The sequence below is a fragment of the Spermophilus citellus genome, assembly GCF_964194105.1.
Source record: "Spermophilus citellus genome assembly, chromosome: 2".
NCBI classification, from domain to species: Eukaryota; Metazoa; Chordata; class Mammalia; order Rodentia; family Sciuridae; genus Spermophilus; species Spermophilus citellus.
This window is the reverse complement of record NC_138183.1, coordinates 238127657-238146443: the sequence shown is the minus strand read 5'-3', so window position 1 is coordinate 238146443 and position 18787 is coordinate 238127657. Positions and strand designations below refer to the sequence as shown.

Sequence of the window (18787 nt, the reverse complement as noted above, 5' to 3'; positions counted from 1 at the left end):
TGTTTTATTCATGTCACCATTTTTGTTTTGTGTAGATTTTATTGCAATGCTAGGGATCAAACCTCATGAATGCTAGGCCTTTGCCACTGAGCTTACATCCCATCCTCATATCTCCATTTATGTTTATTAAAAATGTTTAAAATTTGTATTAGCATGCAATACATTTATCTTAGCTAATGTCCATTGATTGTCTACTACAGTCTTGTGCTCTGTGAAAGTGGGGATTGAACTCATGGATGGTCTACCACTGAACTACATCCCAAGTAGTTTGTTTTGTTTTGTTTTAAATCTTGAGAGAGGGTCTCCCTAAGTTGCTGAGGGAGGTCTCACTAAATTGCTGAGGCTGACTTCAAACTGGCGATCCTCTTGCCTTTGCCTCCTCAGGTGCTGGGATTACAGGCATACACCACCACACCCAGTCCTTCCAGTTTTTATACCATTCCTGGGAGATGGCTATTATTCCCCTCCCTATTTTATGGATGAGCCAACAGGTTAAAAGTTAGGTGGCCTGCTACAGAGTGCTATATTTGAATCCTGAGTCCATTCTCTTAACCACTATTGGTTACAAATTACTTACTGTTTTCGGTAACCTGCATCTTCTCATAGGTGATTGAACTCTTTAGCTGGGGTTTGAACTCATGGCTTTGTACATACAAGGTAAGCACTCTACCAACTGAGCTATATCCCCAGCCCTATTGCACTCTTTAGCAAAAAGGGATTTAGGGGGTCCTGTGACTCTCGTGGCTCCCCCAGGTGGTGACTCTTTGTCTTTGCCTCCTTGCTGAGGCCTTTTTGGTGTTGGAGCAGCTCGCAGTCATTCAACACTCCTACAAAAGTGCTGCCACCTGTACAGAGTGGGGGCTCCTCAAAGGCACCCCACTCTATACTCTCAGTTCTTTACTAGATCTGGTACTGACTCAGCTGTTGTTTACCTAATGTTTATTTTTTATTATTAATTTAGTAGCATTAAGTTCATTTACAATATTTGTGTCTCTATTACCACTTAGATTTTAAATCACCTTTTCAACTTCATTCTAACCACTAATAATTTGTAAAATCAAATTTGATATCCTAATTATTATATTTTGGAACATACATAAAATTACAGAACTATTAACATGAAATGTCCATTGAATGCCTTTTCAGTGTTCTATATTTCATACTTTGAGAAAGTAGGGTGACGGAGGGTCAGGGCCTTCCTCCATGGACTCCTAGGCCTGATTCTTCTGCACAAGAGAAGTCCTCTCCTGCCTAGCTAGATTTTACGTTCTGTGACTCAAGAGGAAAGTGGTAGAACTTCTCTTTTAGTCTTTGTCTTGGGATTCCTGTGTTCCTGAGATAGAACTTGATGTGAAAATAGAATATTAAGTACTACTTGAGCATCTTTCAGTTAACATCAGACTTAAAGGCTGTTGTTTCTCTTACTTAATAATAATTTGTCTGGGACTGGGGATATAGTGTGGTAGAACACTTGCCTAGCATGCATGAAGCCTGGGGGTCAATCCCCAGCACCACAAAAAAGAAAACCCCAAAAAAAGAATATGCATGGGGTACAATAGTGCACACCTGTATTCCCAGCAGCTCAGGAGTCTGAGACAGGAGGAATAGTAGGAGGACCCCAAGTTCAAGACCAGTCTCTAGAACTTAGCAAGACCCTATCAAAAAACAAAACAAAACAAAAAAAAAAACCTGGGGATGTAGCTCAATGATAGGGGTATCCCTGGGTTCAATCCTCAGTACTGAGGGTGGAAAAGAGAGGAGAAAGAGAAAGAAAGAGAGTATGCCAAAAGTAGTTCTTTGAACTTTATGTATTTATTTTTTTGCAGAACTGGGGATTGATCCCAGGAGCACTACTTTACCATTGAGCTACTTCTCCAGTCTTTTTTTTTTTTTTTTTTTTTTTTTTTTTTTTTTTTTTTTGGAGATGGTCTTGCTAAGTTGCTTGGGCTGACCACAACAAATTTGATTCTCCTGCCTCAGGCTCCCCTGAGTAGCTGGGGTTATACTTGTTCACTGCACGTAGTCATATCTGGCAACTTCTGGCAGGGGGATCGTATACTAGGGATTGAACGCAGGGGCACTTAACCACTGAGCCACATCCCCAACCCTTTTTATTTGTTTTAACACAGAATCTCTCTAAGTTGCTGAGGCTGGTCTTGAACTTGCAATCCTCTGCCTCAGTCACCTGAGTCACTGGGATCACAGGTGTGCCACCATGCCCAGCTTAACCTTTTTTAAATTAGACTTTTACATCTTTATAATCATAAAGCTGTACCTTAAACAGTTTGTATTCCTCTTCAAAGCCTTTCTCCTTGCTACAGATGGATCAGCACTTACTTTTTGCCACATTGCTGTTTCCTGTCTGCAGTGACTGTAAGTACATGGCTTTATAACTCACATACTGTGTTCACCTGAGCGGCTCAGTCTCTGATGAGGAAAAAGAATGGCTCAGATGGGAAAGGAATTAAAGACCAGGTTGCTTTCACCTCTGGGAACATCAAACTCTAATGTCTGGTAACATTTTACTCAGGAGAAGTCATAGAGGGCTTTGTCTTGCACCTTCTACCTTCTTCAAGCATTTTCTTCCCTTCATAGGAATCCTCTCCAGCCCCTACCATCTGGTGTTAATTTAAGGTTCTTGTTTTTCTAAATCAAGAGTCAGTCTTGGAAACGAAAATTGAATATATTCAACTCGGAAAGGCCACCCTGACACTGCTGAAACCTTTCACTATCCCATCCCCACTCTCTGAGAGTCCCACTAACTTGAGGTCACTTGAAATGTGGGGGAAAAAAAGAAAAGCTTTACAAGCCAGGCGTGATGGCACACACCTAAATTTCTAATGACTCAAAGGTAGGAGGGTCACAAGTTTGAGGCCAGCCTGGGCAACTTAGCAAGAGACCCTATCTGAAAATTAAAAAAAAAAACACTTTACTGAGATAATTTACATACCATCTCAGTACACCAATGGATCACCTATGTAAAGCATATCATTCATTGGTTTATAGAGTGATGCGGCTATTGCCACAGCCTAATTTTTAGATCATTTTTGTCACCCTAAAAAGATTCCATATCCCCTTTCCCTGCCCCTGGCAATCACTAACCAACCGCTGGATCTATTCTGGACATTTCATGTAAATGCAGTCAGAAGACCTATGGCCTTTGTCTGCCTTTCAGTTTGCCTACCTCTTAAGGCATTTTCTCCTTTCTTCTCCATCCTGAAAACGAATCACATCATGGTCCTTGTACCATCCACTCTGCTGTTCCTAACCCTTCTGAGCTGGTCTCCCTGATCTCATCTCATTTCTGCAGCCCTTCTCCCACTTCCTGAGCTCCCATCTCTTCCTTATGTGACATGTTATCTGCCTCATCCTGAATCTTGCAGCCCTTGTCCCAGATGATTATCCATTAGCCACTGAAGCTATTTAAGTTCAAATTAAAATGTCAGGGCTGGGGATGTGGCTCAAGTGGTAGCGCGCTCGCCTGGCATGCGTGTGGCCCGGGTTCGATCCTCAGCACCACATACAAAGAAAGATGTTGTGTCCGCCGAGAACTAAAAAATATTAAAGAAGAATTCTCTCTCTCTCTCTCTCTCTCTCTCTCTCTCTCTCTCTCTCTCTCCCCCCCTCTCTCCCTCTCTCCCTCTCTCTCCCTCTCTCTTTGAAGAAAAAAAAATTAAAATGTCAGTAGCTCATGTTCACTAGCCACGTTTCAAGTGTTCAAAAGCTGCATTTGACCACGCTTTCTTATTGGACAGGGCCAACATAGAACATTTCGATCATTGCAGTGGTTAGGACCATTCTAGACAGTTGGCTTCCTTTTAAGAAAACAAAATCATCACTATTTACTGATCTTAGCCCCAGCTCTGGTACTCCCAGCGGCTAAGAGCACGGAAAGGTAGAGGTTGAGGCACAGAGAAGATGCAGCTCCTTCCTAACACATGGATAATAGTAGGAGAGTTGGATTTTTTTCTTTTTTTAGTTGATGGATCTTTAATTAATTTATTTATTTATATGTGGTGTTGAGAACCAAACCCTGTGCCTCAAATATACTAGGCAAGCACTCTACTACTAAGCTTCAACCCTAGTCCTGAGAATTGGATTTTAATTCAAGAGGCCAGGCTGACTCCAAAGTCCCTGTAGAACATCTTCCTTTGGGGTCTCATGGTGGGCCCTGGGGTGCCCAACTTAAACTCTACCTTCAGAATGGAGCTTCAAGAAGGTAGGAACCATGTTCCTACTGGCTGGCAGATGAGTATTTAGTAAACATTTGAAGAGTGAGTAAATGAACAAACACCAGAAGATGATAGGTGCTTTGTCCAAGAGCTTTCTGGTGGCTTTTCTTCTCAACCATATCAGAGTTATATGCAGTTTGATCTTTTAGAAATTGCTATCTTCATAATGACGTTTTTGCATCCAGTTTACAGATTCTTAGCTACCAGTCAGTACCTGAATTCATAGACCTTCTGTGGCCTTGAAACAGAAATGACAGCCAAGTCCCTCAAAGGTGCTTTACAGGAATTCTGGAACTACAAGTTTGAAGGCTGGCAAGGCACCTCACCAGGGTCTCTACCCTCTAAGGAAACTGGTGCTGGTCCCATCCCCTGTTTTTCAGGGCCTTGCGCAGTTGGTAGTTCCCCTTGGCAATCAGGGAAGTCCCTGAAAGAAGGGAGTCTACTGTGGCTCTTCAGCCCCAGGAGTGCTAACAATAAACTGTGTGAGTGGTACATGCCTGCAATCCCAGTGACTTGGGAGGCCGAGGCAAGAGGATTGCAAGTTTAAGGCCAGCCCTAGCAACTTAGCAAGGCTCTAAGTAAGTTAACAAGACCCTGTCTCAAAAAATTTAAAGGGCTGGAGGTATCAATGATAAATCATCCCTGCATTCAGTATCCAGTAACACACACAAAACACACTGCTCCATCTTGTAGCCCACTGATAACTTCAAACAAAGGGGCCAGGGTGAGGGCAGTGGTTATGCTGTCGGGACTTTTTCTTAATGTACATACATAATTTTTCTTAATGAGATCATAATACAGAATGTTCTGAGCTTACTGTTTTCAGGTGCTGTCACGGGCAGCCTTCCAACTGCATATGAAGGTGTCTTATCTACCACTTTGTTTTTGAGAGGCCACGTTGCATTTCATGGCATTGACCACCCTCCTGTTGGACTCAGGTTATTTCTGTTTTTTTTTTTCCCCCACTATTATAAATAACAGCCAGCAGAGAGATTTGGGGTGCAACATCATGGTTTTTTTTTTTAAGAGGAGAGAGAGAGAATTTTTTAATATTTATTATTTTTTAGTTCTCGGCGGACACAACATCTTTGTTGGTATGTGGTGCTGAGGATCGAACCCGGGCCGCACGCATGCCAGGCGAGCGCGCTACCGCTTGAGCCACATCCCCAGCCCAACATCATGTTTTCAAAGCAAGCTTACACTTTGTCATTTCATTTGGATATCATCTCTTGCCAGAGAGGTAATATCCCCATTTTATAGCTGGGGAAAATAATCTAGGAAGGAGAGACTTTTCCACATATCTCACTAATCTTGGTGGGAAGGTGGCTGGCTGGGCCAGTGAAAGGTGACCAATGTAAGATGAAAGGTGGCGTTTGACTTCAGTGTTAGGTTAAGAATAGGGAGTGAGGGCTAGGGATGTGGCTCAAGCGGTAGCGCACTCGCCTGGCATGCGTGCGGCCCGGGTTGGATCCTCAGCACCACATACCAACAAAGATGTTGTGTCCGCCGAGAACTAAAAAATAAATATTAAAAATTCTCTCTCTCTCTCTCTCTCTCTCTCTCTCTCTCACTCTCACTCTCACTCTCTCTTTAAATAAAATAAAAGAATAGGGAGTGATGGGGGCTGTGGATGAAAGAGACATTAATAAGTCTCTTAGGGCCATACACCAACCACTTGAAGTGTTAAAGTGCAGCCACACGCCCAGGGTTACATGAGTTTCTGGTCTTGAACTAAAGCAGGAAATGCACATTATACATGAAATATCTCGGTAAAAAGTGTTGCAAGATCATGACCCCACAGTTTTGCCTAATGTTCCCAGTGACTTTATTGTTGTGTCAGGCAGACAACGCTATAAATTCTCAAAATGTGTCCAGTTCCCCACTTTTCTCCTCCTCCATTTTCCTCTAGAAACTATCCTGGTTAGGAGTGGGACTCCTAAAGCCACGTTACTTCGGTTCTAGTACCAGCTGAGTCTCTAGATTGCAGTGTGTTCTTTCACTCTCTGACCTGGGTTATCTGTAAAGTGAAAGGAATGCTTAACTCAGAACATGTAGTTGGATTTCTTTTCTTGGTCTCCTCTCACTCTGCCTGTGTCTGTTCAGTGACAGAGATAAACCACAGCACCCCCCCCCCCCCAAAGAAACATGATCTCCATCCAACTAGACCTTAGCTGAATTCTGGAAAATTTTCTCAGAAGTAAAATTCCTGAAGGAAACAAGGTATTCTATCTAGAACAAGCAGGTGTGGCAGTCCCTATCATGGAAGTCAGGGGCAGGGGAAGCCTTTATCCTGTCACTAGAGTTCCCCAGGTACCTGGAAGGACAGTACTGGCAGCCCATCCTCTCCTTCCTGCCAGACTTGTGCCTGGACTGCTGAGTGGAGGGAATCCACTGGCTCTGCAGCACTTTGCTGTGGGCTCACTAAGATGAGAGGAAGGTTCAGGAGCTCTCTTGCCACCAGCAGCTCCCGACTGGCCTCTGAACCTCCCCTCTTGCAATTTCTTTCTCAGCTTCCAGTGGCCCAGGCCTAAGAGCACTTTCCCCATGGTGAGTTCTGGAGACCAGGCTAGCCACCTGACCATGAGCCTGCTCTGATGTCCCTTCTACTTTTGCTTGTATAGGGACTCTGGACCATTGAACCCTGAGCCATTCACTTCTGGCTCCCAAATTACCCCTCTGAATCTGTTTTCCTCAGTTTCCCTGAGGTGGTGCAGGCCATGGCAGATTCACTGCTAAGCCTGCAGCGTTTGCTTCCACTTTCAAACTTAAAACAGTGCTTCCTTCCCTTCTCCCCCATTCATTCATTCAGCGTATTTATTGAGTGGCCACTATGTACATGCCTTGCTCTGGGGGTACAGTCAGTGGTGAATGAGACACTAAGTTCCTGGCCCTGCATTTGAGTGGGAAAAAAGACATTAAGCAAATAACTTTACTAATGAATATATAACTAGAGATAATTTTATAAGAATGAAGTAGAATTCTGTGAGAATAATAAGCTGATTAATTTTAAGTAGGACTCTCACTAGAGCATATGTATGGAGGATGAAGGGAATCAAGAGGTACGGTTCAGCAATCTTCAAAAAGGTCATTGTACAGTTACCATATTACCCAGAAATTCCCCTTCTAAGCATATATCCAAGAGAAATAAAAACATGTCCACACACAAATTTGTGCATGGATGCTTATGACATCATTATTCATGACTATTCATAATGGCCCCAAAAGTGAAATAACCCAAATACCTATCAGCTGACACAGTGATAAATAAAATGTGATCTATCCATACAATGAATATTAACTAGCTCAGTGGTAGAGCACTTGCCTCGCAAGTGTGAGGCACTGGGTTCAATCCTAGCACCATATAAAAACAAATAAAGGCATTGAGTCCATATACAACTAAATAAGTAAGTGAATAAAAAGAAGTGAAGTATCGATACATAAAACATACATGACCCTTGGAAACATTTTGGTGAGTAAAACATCCATGAACACTGAGTGACTTAAACAACAGAAATGTCTTTTCTCACAGTTGCAGAAGCTGAAGTTCAAGGTGTCGGCAGCGGTGGTTTCTCCTGAGGCCTCTCCTGGGCTTGGACATTGCCATCTTCTACCTTCATGTTCACATGGTCTTCCCATTGTGTCTGGGTCCTAATCTCTTCTTATAAGGACACCAGTTATACTGGATTAAGGCCCACCCTAATGACTCACCTTTCTATTTCCAAGTATAGTCACATTCTGAGATTCTGGAGGTTAGGACTTCGGATGAATTGGGGTGGAGGCACAATTCAACCATAACCAATGGGATGAGAGTAACTGCCACCAGACACAGGTCATCTTCTGGGGATGATGACAGTGTTCTGAAATTTGTGGCACAACTTTGTGGATACACTAAAAAAAACATGGAATTATCCACTCTGAAAACAAACAAACTTCGCCTGGGGCAGGAAGAAGCCTGGGAACAGAGGAGAGAAAGTGGGAGGTAAGCAGAGGCCCTACCACCTGGGGCTCCTTTTTCAACTCCAGAGCATTAGTGCTTCAAATGTCTGTCCCTCCCTAAGACCCTCACCTTTCTCCATATTACCTGGCATTAAAGCTCACTTTTAGGGACCCATTCAAGAGAATGGGACTGGAATTGGGATACTTTTCAAACCTCAAAGTGGCCTGTGTGCCAGGTGCTAAATCCTTGTCAACTAGTACATCATTTAGTTCTAATGATCCCATAAGCTCTCTGCTGGCACTCTTCCTCCACAGAGCCAGGTAACTTGCCCAGAGTCACACTGTCCACATGGCTAGCACAGAAAGCAGCAGGATCCCAAGGCTGCCAGCTTGGCCACATCACTGCCTTGTCACTGCCCGTGAGGGTTTAGTATCCTGTTTACATTTTGTGGAACTCCTGGAGGATTGAACCCTGGGGCACTCTTCCACTGAGCTACCTCCCCAGTCCTTTTCACTTTCTTTAAATTTTGAAACAGGATCTGGCTAAGTTGCCGAGGCTCGCCTTCTGCCTCAGCATCCCAAGTTGCTGGGATTACAGGCGTGCACCACCTGCCCAGCTATTATCCTTACCTTGTAGTTGACATAACCGAGGCCTGGAGAGGTGAATGACTTGGCTAGGGTCCTACTGTGAGTGAGATCAGGCTAGAATGTAGGCCTCTAGCACTGGCTCGATGTTGGGAGTGGTGTGGACATGTGCAGGGTAAGTGACCACAGTGCCCAGTCAATCAGGAACAACACCAGGAGAGGGGCTGGGGGTTACAGTGTGATGGGGAAGCAGGCAGGACACTTGCCCCAGCCTCCCTGATGCCTGTGTGTCCAGCCTTGTCCCTGTTTCCTCCCCCACTGGCAGCCCCTCCTGGTGCGAGGGCTGCCCAACCCCTCAGTGGCTTCTCCTTGGCAAGGCTTCAGGGAGGGCCTGCCCTGTCAGAAGGGTCAGGGTCAGTATTAGAGGTGCTGAAGATGCCCAAGGGGGTGCCCAGGTGGCAGGGTGACTATCAATGGGGAAGCCACCTTCCAGCTTGGGGTGGGTGCAGCAGAGGCCCGCGTGACCTTGCTGCTGACATTCCTCTGAGGCCACGTGGCCCCAACTGGCAGGGACAGCTGCAGACAGGGGCCGAACCAGCTTTGTTACCAGGGTGGCGCCCGCACTCCATCCAGGCCCTGTTCAGCTCCTGCCCGACTCTGCTTTCCTTCCCAGGGCTCAGTGGGCAACCGGCACTGGGTCCTATGCCATGAGGGCCTAGAGGCACAGAGAGCCACCAGGGTCCCCCCGTGAGCCTCAGGGCTTTGAGAAAATGGGGCAGGACCAGACAAAGCAGCAGATTGAGAAGGGGCTGCAACTGTACCAGTCCAACCAGACTGAGAAGGCGCTGCAGGTGTGGATGAAGGTCCTGGAGAAGAGCTCTGACCTCGTGGGGCGCTTCCGTGTGTTGGGCTGCCTGGTCACAGCCCACTCGGAGATGGGCCGCTACAAAGAGATGCTGAAGGTGGGCATACCCTCCCGGGGAGGTGTAGGCTGGCTGGGGCCAGGGCTGGATGGCTACCAGGGCCCCTCGCAGCCTCCTTAGGCTCCTGTGTGTCTCACAGGCAAGTGGCTGGAACCTGAGGCTTGAGATCCACGTCTGAGACCCTGAGACTCAGATGTGGGCCTGTGGCCTTGAACTTCAATTTTCTAATCCTTGAGTCTGAGGTCCTCAGGGTCCCCCAGACCTTGGCTGCTGGATTTCAGTCTGCTGTTGGGGTACAGAGTGTGCGCCTGGGGCTGTGGGCTCTGGGTTTGAGGCGAGGGCTGGTGGTCAGTAGAGACTTCAGACCTAAGCGGGGGGTGCAAAGCTGAAGGCCATGAGTGAACTGAAGAGCTGAAGCTACTAGGCTGTTGCTGGGACCCAAGATCGAGTCTGAGGCTGATGGGTGGGAGCCAGGGGTCTGTTGCTTTGGCTGTAAGGCCAGGGCTAGGTGTGGAGTCTGCAGGTCTGAGGGTATGTTATTTGCCTGCCACCCCGGTGGGCAGTTTGCCGTGGTCCAGATTGACACTGCCCGGGAACTGGAGGATGCTGACTTCCTCCTGGAGAGCTACCTGAACCTGGCGCGCAGCAATGAGAAGCTATGCGAGTTTCACAAGACCATCTCCTACTGCAAGACCTGCCTCGGTCTGCCTGGCACCAGGGCAGCCGCCCAGCTGGGGGGCCAGGTCAGCCTGAGCATGGGCAATGCCTTCCTGGGCCTCAGCCTCTTCCAGAAAGCCCTGGAGAGTTTCGAGAAGGCCCTGCGCTACGCCCACAACAACGATGATACCATGCTTGAGTGCCGCGTCTGCTGCAGCCTGGGCAGCTTCTACGCCCAGGTCAAGGTGGGCCTGGGCCCCAGGGGGAGGGTAACGGGGACTCCCTGAAAGCCTCCCATGAGCCACATGCCTGGCTGCACTGCCTTGTCCAGCCCTCCTTTTAGGTTGGGATGAGGTGAAAGGAAGTTGGAAAACACTGAGCCAAGAAGGGCAGAGCCAGGATTCACACCGTGACTGACTTCCTGGGGTAGTGAAAGGTCCTGTGGGAGGACAGCCCATGGGCCTGCACTACCACAGATTTGCTGTGTGATCCTGGGCAAGTCACCACTCTCTGAACCCCAAGACATATGTCCATCAACTAGGGAGACAGAGCTCAACAGCAGGGATGTAAAGATTGGTCCGTCAGGTATTTGTTGAGCATCTACTATATCCCAGGCACTGTTGAACTGTTTCTCTGTGGCAGTGGAAATAACAGCAAGGTTCCTCATGAAGCTTGCCTTCTGGCTTGGGGAAAAGGACTGTCAACATAATCGGGAAGTCAACTGGATGGCATGTTAGAAAGTGCTTAGGAGAAAATAAAGGGCAAGGAGGTGATAGTCAGCAAGGGGGTGGGGGACACAATTTCAAATACAGTGGTCAGAAGGCCTCAGGGAGTGACGTCTGGTGATACGAAGTAGATGAGAGTGTGAGCTATGCAGAAATCTGGAGGAAAGTTCTCCAGGCAAAGCCCTGCCCTGGGCGGGAGGGTGGGGACCACATGGCTAGGGGACCACAGGTGAGGGGAGCAGAGGGTCAGTGACTGCAGCTTCTCAACATAACCCTCCCGGCAACCCGGCTGCGTGGGCCATCAGGGATTTGGGTGCCTGGCACATAGGAGAAACTCAGTAAATCTGGGGGTAACTGACTATATCGATGCAGCTGGATGAGGAGTGGGGAGGAGGAAATGAGGGGCATCGAGAACAGCCACCTAGACTGTTTTCAAGAACTAGATGCCAGTCAGTGAAATGAGATAGGACTGGGGAGGGACAGAGGTTTTTAAAAGCAACCCTATGTGAAAGCAAGAATATAATGAAGTCTTGTATGCGCCCACCACTTAGGTGGAAAAATTATTCCTATTTTTGCCATGTTGGCTGTACACATTTTAATCTAAAGTGTTGTGACCGAAAATTGTAGTGATGACATTTTTTACGTCAAAGTAGTTCAGATGCAACCTTAAAATTTTAGAAGCCATTTTGTTTCATAAGGACACTTTCTAATGTAATCACAATACTATTATCACACACTCCAGAATTAATAGTAATCTCTGAAGAGCATCTAATGCCTAGTCGATATTTAAATTTCTCTATTTATCCTAAAAATATATCCTCACCCTCCTCAGCTTGTTTAAATTGGAACACAAACAAAAGCCACACATCAGAGTGGCTCATTGTGTCTTTCATGCCTCTCTCAATAGAAAATTCCTTCCCTTCCTCTTTATTTTCCATGACTTGCTGAAGAAACCGATCAACTAACCGCCTTGGAGAGTGTCTCTCTCTCTCTCTGTTTTTTTGTTTGTTTGTTTGTTTATTTTGGGGGTTTTTTTTAGTTGTAGTTGAACACAATACTTTTATTTATTTACTTTTATGTGGTGTTGAAGATTGAACCCAGGGCCTCACACACGCTAGGCGAGCGCTCTACTGATGAGCCACGACCCCAGCCCCTCTTTTGTTTTTGTTTTTGTTTGGGCGGGGAGGAAACTGGGGACTGAATTAGGGGCACTTTACCTCTGAGCTATATCCCCACCCCTTTATTATTTGTTTGTTTGTTTGTTTGTTTGTTTGTTTTGAGATAGGGTCTTGGTAAGTTGCTGAGGCTGGCCTTGAACAAGTGAGATCCTCCTGCCTCAGCCTCCCGAGTCACTGGGATTACAGGTGTGTGCCACTGAACCTGGCTCTTCCTTGTCTTTTTTTTTTTTTTTAAAGAGAGAGTGAGTGAGAGAGAGAAAGAGAAAGAAAGAGAATTTTAATATTTATTTTTTAGTTTTTGGCGGACACAGCATCTTTGTATGTGGTGCTGAGGATCGAACCCGGGCCGCATGCATGCCAGGCGAGCGCGCTACCGCTTGAGCCACATCCCCAGCCCCTCTTCTTTGTCTTTATAAATATTGTCTCACTATGGATAAACTGTCCTGGTACTTTTGTTTTAAGGTCTTTCAAAGTATGGTTATATTGGTTCTATCCTGGGTTTCAGCACCAAAAACAGAAAGAAAGAAAGATGGTTATATTAATATGATGTTCAGGCAAGGTGGTTTATGCATATAATGCCAGCTATTTGGAAGACTGAGGCAGGGCTGGGGATGTGGCTCAAGCGGTAGCGCGCTCGCCTGGCATGCGTGCGGCCCGGGTTCGATCCTCAGCACCACATACCAACAAAGATGTTGTGTCCGCTAAAAACTAAAAAATAAATATTAAAAATTCTCTCTATCTCCTCTCTCACTTTCTCTTAAAAAAAAAAAAAAGACTGAGGCAGGAGTATCACAAGTTCGAGACCAGCCTGGACAACTTAGTGAGACCCTGTCTCAAAGATAAATAAATAAATAAAAAGAGCTGAGGATGTAGCTCAGTGGTAGAACACCCCTGGATTCAGTCTGTAGTATCACACACACAAAAAAAAAAAAAAAGAAAAGAAAAAAGAAAGAAAGAAAAAGTAAAAATAAATAAATATTATACAGTCTGAATCATTTATTTCCATTTTCCATTTTTATGTTTTTTTGTACTGGGAATTGAACTCAGGGGTGCTTAACCACTGAGCCACATCCCCAGCCCCCTTTATTTTTCATTTGAGACAGAGTCTCACTGAGTTGCTTAGGGCCTGAGGGCCTTGTTAAGTTGCTGAGGCTGGCCTCGAACTTGCAATCCTCCTGTGTCAGCCTCTGGAGCCACTCGGATTATACCACACCTGGCTTTAGTTTTTAAATGAAGTAAGAAGTTGCACACTGTCGAGGATGACTCAGTAGAAGAACTCAGTGATGCAGACACTGGGGTTGGGGATGTTCTGGCGTTTGGAGCAAGGACAGAATGGAGGCAGAGTGGGACCAGGTGGTGGGGAAGGGGACTCCTGTGATCCTCCCTTTTTCTAATGGCCAGGAGGCAGGTTGCCAGCTGATAAAGAGAAGGAGAAAAGGCCTTTGGAGGTTTGAGGAGACGGTGTGAGAAAATTATCTCATTGCCTCACCAAGTCTGTTCCAATGTTCTTTTGAGCCAGTGGTCCTGGAAATCTGTCATTGAGCCCTCAGGGAACAGCTGCTACTGAGCACCAGCAGGCAGACTCTAGATGGGGGCTCTAGTATCCCTTGTCCTGTGTGGCTGTGAAGCTGAGGAGGCTTTGGGGACTGGGTGCAAAGAAGAGCCAACTGTTTCCTTATCTTTTCATTCATTCATTGAACAAATATTTATTGAGCATCTACTAAGTCCAAGAACAGTGCTAGGCTCTTGGGATGCAGCAGCAATCCCAGTGAATCCCTCTGCTCCTGGAGCCCACACTTTGCACTGGCCTTCCTCTACCTGCATCCCCCTTCCCCTGGAGCCGGAGTAAATGAATGAATGAACACTGGGACCCTTGGCAGCCAGAGAAGCCAGCCCTGGAGCCCTCTGCTGGGAGCAGTTCCTGTCTGCCACTCAGTGCGACCCCCTCTCATTCTTTGTCCTGCAGGACTACGAGAAAGCCCTGTTCTTCCCCTGCAAGGCCGCGGAGCTTGTCAACGACTATGGCAAAGGCTGGAGCCTCAAGTACCGGGCCATGAGCCAGTATCACATGGCCGTGGCCTACCGCCTGCTGGGCCACCTGGGCAGTGCCATGGAATGTTGTGAGGTGGGGCAGCGGGGAAGTGGCCAGGTGGTGGTGTGGACCAGGGTCTGAGGGTTGAGGTGCAAAGACCTCCTGCTTCCAGATCAGCCCGTGGAGGCCCTCGAGGCTTGCCCATGGCCCAGCTCTCTACAGAGCCCCTCAAGGATGTGTTTCTTACCCCCAATCTGTCCAGGCCTCATTCTCAGAGGAGCGTGTTCTCTGAAGTTTCCTCTGTGTTGGGCTCAGATCTCAGCTTTGCCACTTACTAGCTGGGTGTCTTAGGCCACTTCTCTGAGCCTGTTTCCATCTGTCAACTGACAGCTGCCTCGCTGGGTAAAGTGGCCTCCGCGGTTCGATGCAGGAAGCCTCAGCACCATGATAGGTGTATTAGGCTCTGAGGATACTGATGATCCTTGGGTTGTCCCTTCAAGGGGCCTCCGGGTGGAGGGTGCCCCAGTGGTGGGGTCAGATGAACAGGCCTGAGCCACCCACTCCCTCAGGAATCCATGAAGATCGCTCTGCAGCACGGGGACCGGCCGCTGCAGGCGCTCTGCCTACTCTGCTTCGCTGACATCCACCGAAGCCGAGGGGACCTGGAGGTGAGGTTACTGGGCTGGGGGCCCAGGGGGTCTCAGGCCTGGCCCAGCCTGACGCCCCCTCCCACCTGGCTCTGCAGACAGCCTTCCCCAGGTACGACTCTGCCATGAGCATCATGACTGAAATTGGAAACCGCCTGGGGCAGGTGCAAGTGCTACTGGGTGTGGCCAAGTGCTGGGTGGCCAGGAAGGCGCTGGACAAGGTGAGGTCAGGCCTTTTTATACGCCCCCAGCATTCCCCAGCGCATCCTGCTTGGAGCCACTCAGTCAGCTGACAGGCCGAGGTCTAGTGCCTGACAAGGCGCTGTCTGCCCCTGTTTCTAACACCAGCCTCATCCTGTTTCCCTGAGGCCAGTTATTTTCCAAGCTCTAAGAAGGCCCATGACTTGCCCAGGGGCCCACAGTTAATAAAGGGACAGGGCTGGGGTTTGGACCTGGGGTAGCGTAACTGCCTCCATGCTCCCATAGCACCCTGTGAGGCATTTTCTACCTGTTCCATATTTGCACAAAGAGGCAGGAGGTGACTCACCACACAGTCCTGATACAGCCCTGGCAGCCGTGCATGTCCCTTCCCACTACCTTCACACACAGGAGCCTGGCCCTAGCCCTGCTGGTGTCTGCAGGCCCACCCTCACCACCCCTTTCTTTGCTATGGGCCAAGGCCTCTGTCAGACACTCTGCCTGCAGGCCTGACCTCTGCTCACCTTCCAGGCTCTGGACGCCATCGAGAGAGCCCAGGACCTGGCTGAGGAGGTGGGCAACAAGGTCAGACCTGCGTCTGTCTCCTAGTCTATGGTCAGCAGCCAAGTGGTGGGGAGCATGGGTCTGAGGGAAGGCCCCTGGGCCTACTGGTGCCCTGAGCCCTTGCTGATCCTCTTGAGCTGCCTGTGGAGGTCCCCAGCCTCCTGTCTCCTTCCTACCCAGATGTCACTTCTGGGGGAAGAGCAGGAGTTGCATTACTTGGAGGGTGGCAGATGCCTTAGACCCTTTTTGACATTCATTGAAACTCCTGAGGTGGCCTCCACTCCCTAAGAGCTGGGCACACCCAGGCCCTTGTAGGTATTGGTTCCGGTTCTCTTTTTTCATATTTTTTTTAGTTGTAGTTGGACACAGTACCTTTATTTATTTATCCTAATGTGGTACTGAGGATCAAACCCAGGGCCTCACACATGCTAGGCGAGTGTTTCTACCGCTGAGCCCCAGCCCCAGCCCCAGTTCTCTATCTTCCTGGGAGGTGGGCACAGGGGCCTCCTTGGAGAGATGAGGAAAGTGAGGCTCAGGCTCAAGGTCTCTCACCTACTAACTGGTCTATCTTAATACCAGGACCCATGTTCCCTCCATAGCATACTGCAGCCTCTCCAAATTTATAATCATATCCAGGCCTTAAAATATTGGAAACAGGCTCAGCATTTCTCAGGGTCAATCAGCAAATGTGCATTTCTCTGGGATCAGGTGCACAGTCCAACTAAAATGTCACATGTATTTGCTTTGGGCTAGATGATGCCCACTCAGGTTTATCCAGCTACCAGGCTGATCAGAGATCCTTTTTTTTTTTTTTCTTTTCTTTTCTTTTAAAATCAGAAATGCTGATGAGATGTGTATATTACAAAAAAAAAAAAAAAAGGAAAGCAAATCATTAGGGAGACAGTGCAGTGGATTTGGTCAATAAAGATGTTCAAAACATGGAGTCCTAGGGAGATCTAGGCGTGAAGACTGTGACCTCACCCACTCCTTCATTCTGCTCCAAGGGAAACAGGTTCAGAGAGAGCAGGACATTTTTCCTAGGTCCGTCAGCAGAGCAGGGAAACGGCTGGGACTGTTCCTTACCAGTATGTGACTTTGGTCTCTGTCCCCACTCTGTTCTCCTGCCTCAGCTGAGCCAGCTCAAGCTGCACTGCCTGAGCGAGGGCATCTGCCGCAGCAAGGGGCTGCAGCGGGAGCTGCGAGCCCACGTTGTGCGCTTCCACGAGTGCGTGGAGGAGACGGAGCTCTACTGTGGCCTGTGCGGGGAGTCCATAGGCGAGAAGAACAGCCGGCTGCAGGCCCTGCCCTGCTCCCACATTTTCCACCTCAGGTGAGGGCGCCTGCACGGTGGCCAGGCAAGGGCCCCACTGACTGCGTCACACTAATAATACAGCAGATACTGGCCAGGTGCTTTCTGGGGCCCAGGTGTGTTCTAAGAACGCCCCATTTGACTCCCTGAATCCTCCCAGCAGCCCTGCGTGGCAGCCATTGTCATTATCCGTATCCCAAAGTTCTTCGAAGGGGTAAGGATAAGTTTTCCAGTTATCCCAAAGGGAAGTGAGAGGCCTCTTAAAGGTCATCGGATCAGAGAAGGAGGCCAGCCCTGCCTCCGTGTCATGGCCGATACCAGCTCCATCCCAGTCTTGACCCTGCCCACACCCTCTGCCTTGAAGGCTCCTGGGGCAGAGCAGAAGCCTGGGGACCAGGACTTTCTTTCCTTCCTTCCTCTGCTGCCAAATGGCCGCAGGGATACCTCCCAGCCCTACAGCAGGAAGGCGGGGAGGAGACAGGGCCTAGGACCTGGAGTGGAACCACAGGTTGGGGGTGAGTGGACAGAGCCCTTTGCCTCCTCAGATGCCTGCAGAACAATGGGACCCGGAGCTGCCCCAACTGCCGCCGCTCATCCATGAAGCCTGGCTTTGTATGACTTGCAGCAGCAGCAGCCCCCCACAACTCCCGTTGCCCTCCACCATCAGACTGAAGGCCCAGGTTTGCTCCTGGAGCAGCCACAGGCCTCCTCAGCCATAGCCAGGGCCTGGGGCCCGCCCACTGCTGCTCCTTCAGGCCCAGCTGCCCTCCCCTGCCTCTTTGTACTTTGCTCTTTATAGAAAAATAAATGGTTTGCACCTGATCCCACCGATTGGCTTTCCCTGCCCACAGTCTGAGCCGGTGGGGAGAGGGGGAATGAGGCACTCCATGTGAGCTTCCTGGAGCACCTTCCCTCCACTCAGGACTCCACAGTGAGCTTGCAAGGAGATCCCTGCTGGTGGCACGCTGATGTGCAGGGGGTGGGGGATAAGTGTGGGCGGTCTGTTAGAACGCTCAAACTCACCTGTTAAAGCCCTAGTCAGCAGGGCTGCGAACACCAAATGCCATACACTGGGTGGCTTACACACAACAGAAATTCATTTCTTACAGTTCTGGGGGCTGGAAGCCCAAGTTCCAGGTGCCAGCAGATTGGATGCCTGGGGAGGGCCCGTAGTCTGGTTCCCCATGAGACCTTCTCTCAATGACTTCACACAGTGCCAGGGCAAGATAGCCCTCCAGGGTCCCTGACTAGGGCACTGTCATTTGTGAGGGTTCCATCTTCATGACCTAATCACCTCCCAATGTCCTCATTCCTAAAACAATCACACTGAGGATCAGTTTTTTTTTTTTTTAAGTTGTCAATGGACCTTTTTATTTTTTATGTATTGATACTCGGTGCTGAGAATCAAACCCAGTGCCTCCCACATGCTAGGCAAGTGCTCTGCCACTGAGCCACAACCCCAGCCCTAAGGATCAGGTTTTAATACATGAGTCTTGGCTGGAGGGGTGGTGAAGGGTAGGACAGGTGTTTAGACTATGGCAAAACCTAATCCCCAGTCTGAGTGTCAGGGCCTTGAAGGAGATATTAAGGCCAATTGAGGTCATTAGGACAGGAACTAATTCAATGGACTGGTGTCCTTATAAGAAGAGGAAGAGGGCTGAGTGTGTGTGGAAGAGCACTTGCCTAGCATGTGTGAGGCACTGGGTTTGATTCTCAGCACTGCATATAAATAAATAAATAAAGGTCCATCAACAACTTAAAAAATTTTTTAAAAAGAGGAAGAGACATTAGACACCAGAGA

At 48.3% G+C, this 18787-nt stretch overlaps 1 protein-coding gene across 2 annotated transcripts; it reads left to right on the top strand.

The window, feature by feature from the left end:
* The first annotated feature begins 9196 nt into the window (after window positions 1-9196).
* On the top strand, window positions 9197-17808 carry RAPSN (receptor associated protein of the synapse). Of its 2 annotated transcripts, none has more exons than XM_081279565.1 (8): window positions 9197-9715; window positions 10240-10578; window positions 14203-14361; window positions 14838-14936; window positions 15014-15136; window positions 15645-15686; window positions 16808-17007; window positions 17532-17808. In XM_081279565.1, exons 1-8 carry the CDS (start codon window positions 9524-9526, stop codon window positions 17602-17604), a joined length of 1227 nt encoding a protein of 408 aa, XP_081135691.1. In that variant the 5' UTR covers window positions 9197-9523; the 3' UTR covers window positions 17605-17808. The 2 variants fall into 2 exon arrangements, with proteins under 2 accessions (XP_081135691.1, XP_081135690.1); XM_081279564.1 differs by having other exon boundaries at window positions 9204-9715; window positions 15645-15698.
* The last annotated feature ends 979 nt before the right edge of the window (window positions 17809-18787 follow it).

What these genes read in the sequence shown, in the direction of transcription:
- RAPSN (XM_081279564.1), top strand. Translation starts at nt 9,524, where the DNA reads ATGGGGCAGGACCAGACAAAGCAGCAGATTGAGAAGGGGCTGCAACTG. An exon ending in GCTACAAAGAGATGCTGAAG is followed by an intron (nt 9,716 to 10,239) that starts GTGGGCATACCC and finishes CCCGGTGGGCAG; the next exon opens with TTTGCCGTGGTCCAGATTGA. An exon ending in TCCCACATTTTCCACCTCAG is followed by an intron (nt 17,008 to 17,531) that starts GTGAGGGCGCCT and finishes TTGCCTCCTCAG; the next exon opens with ATGCCTGCAGAACAATGGGA.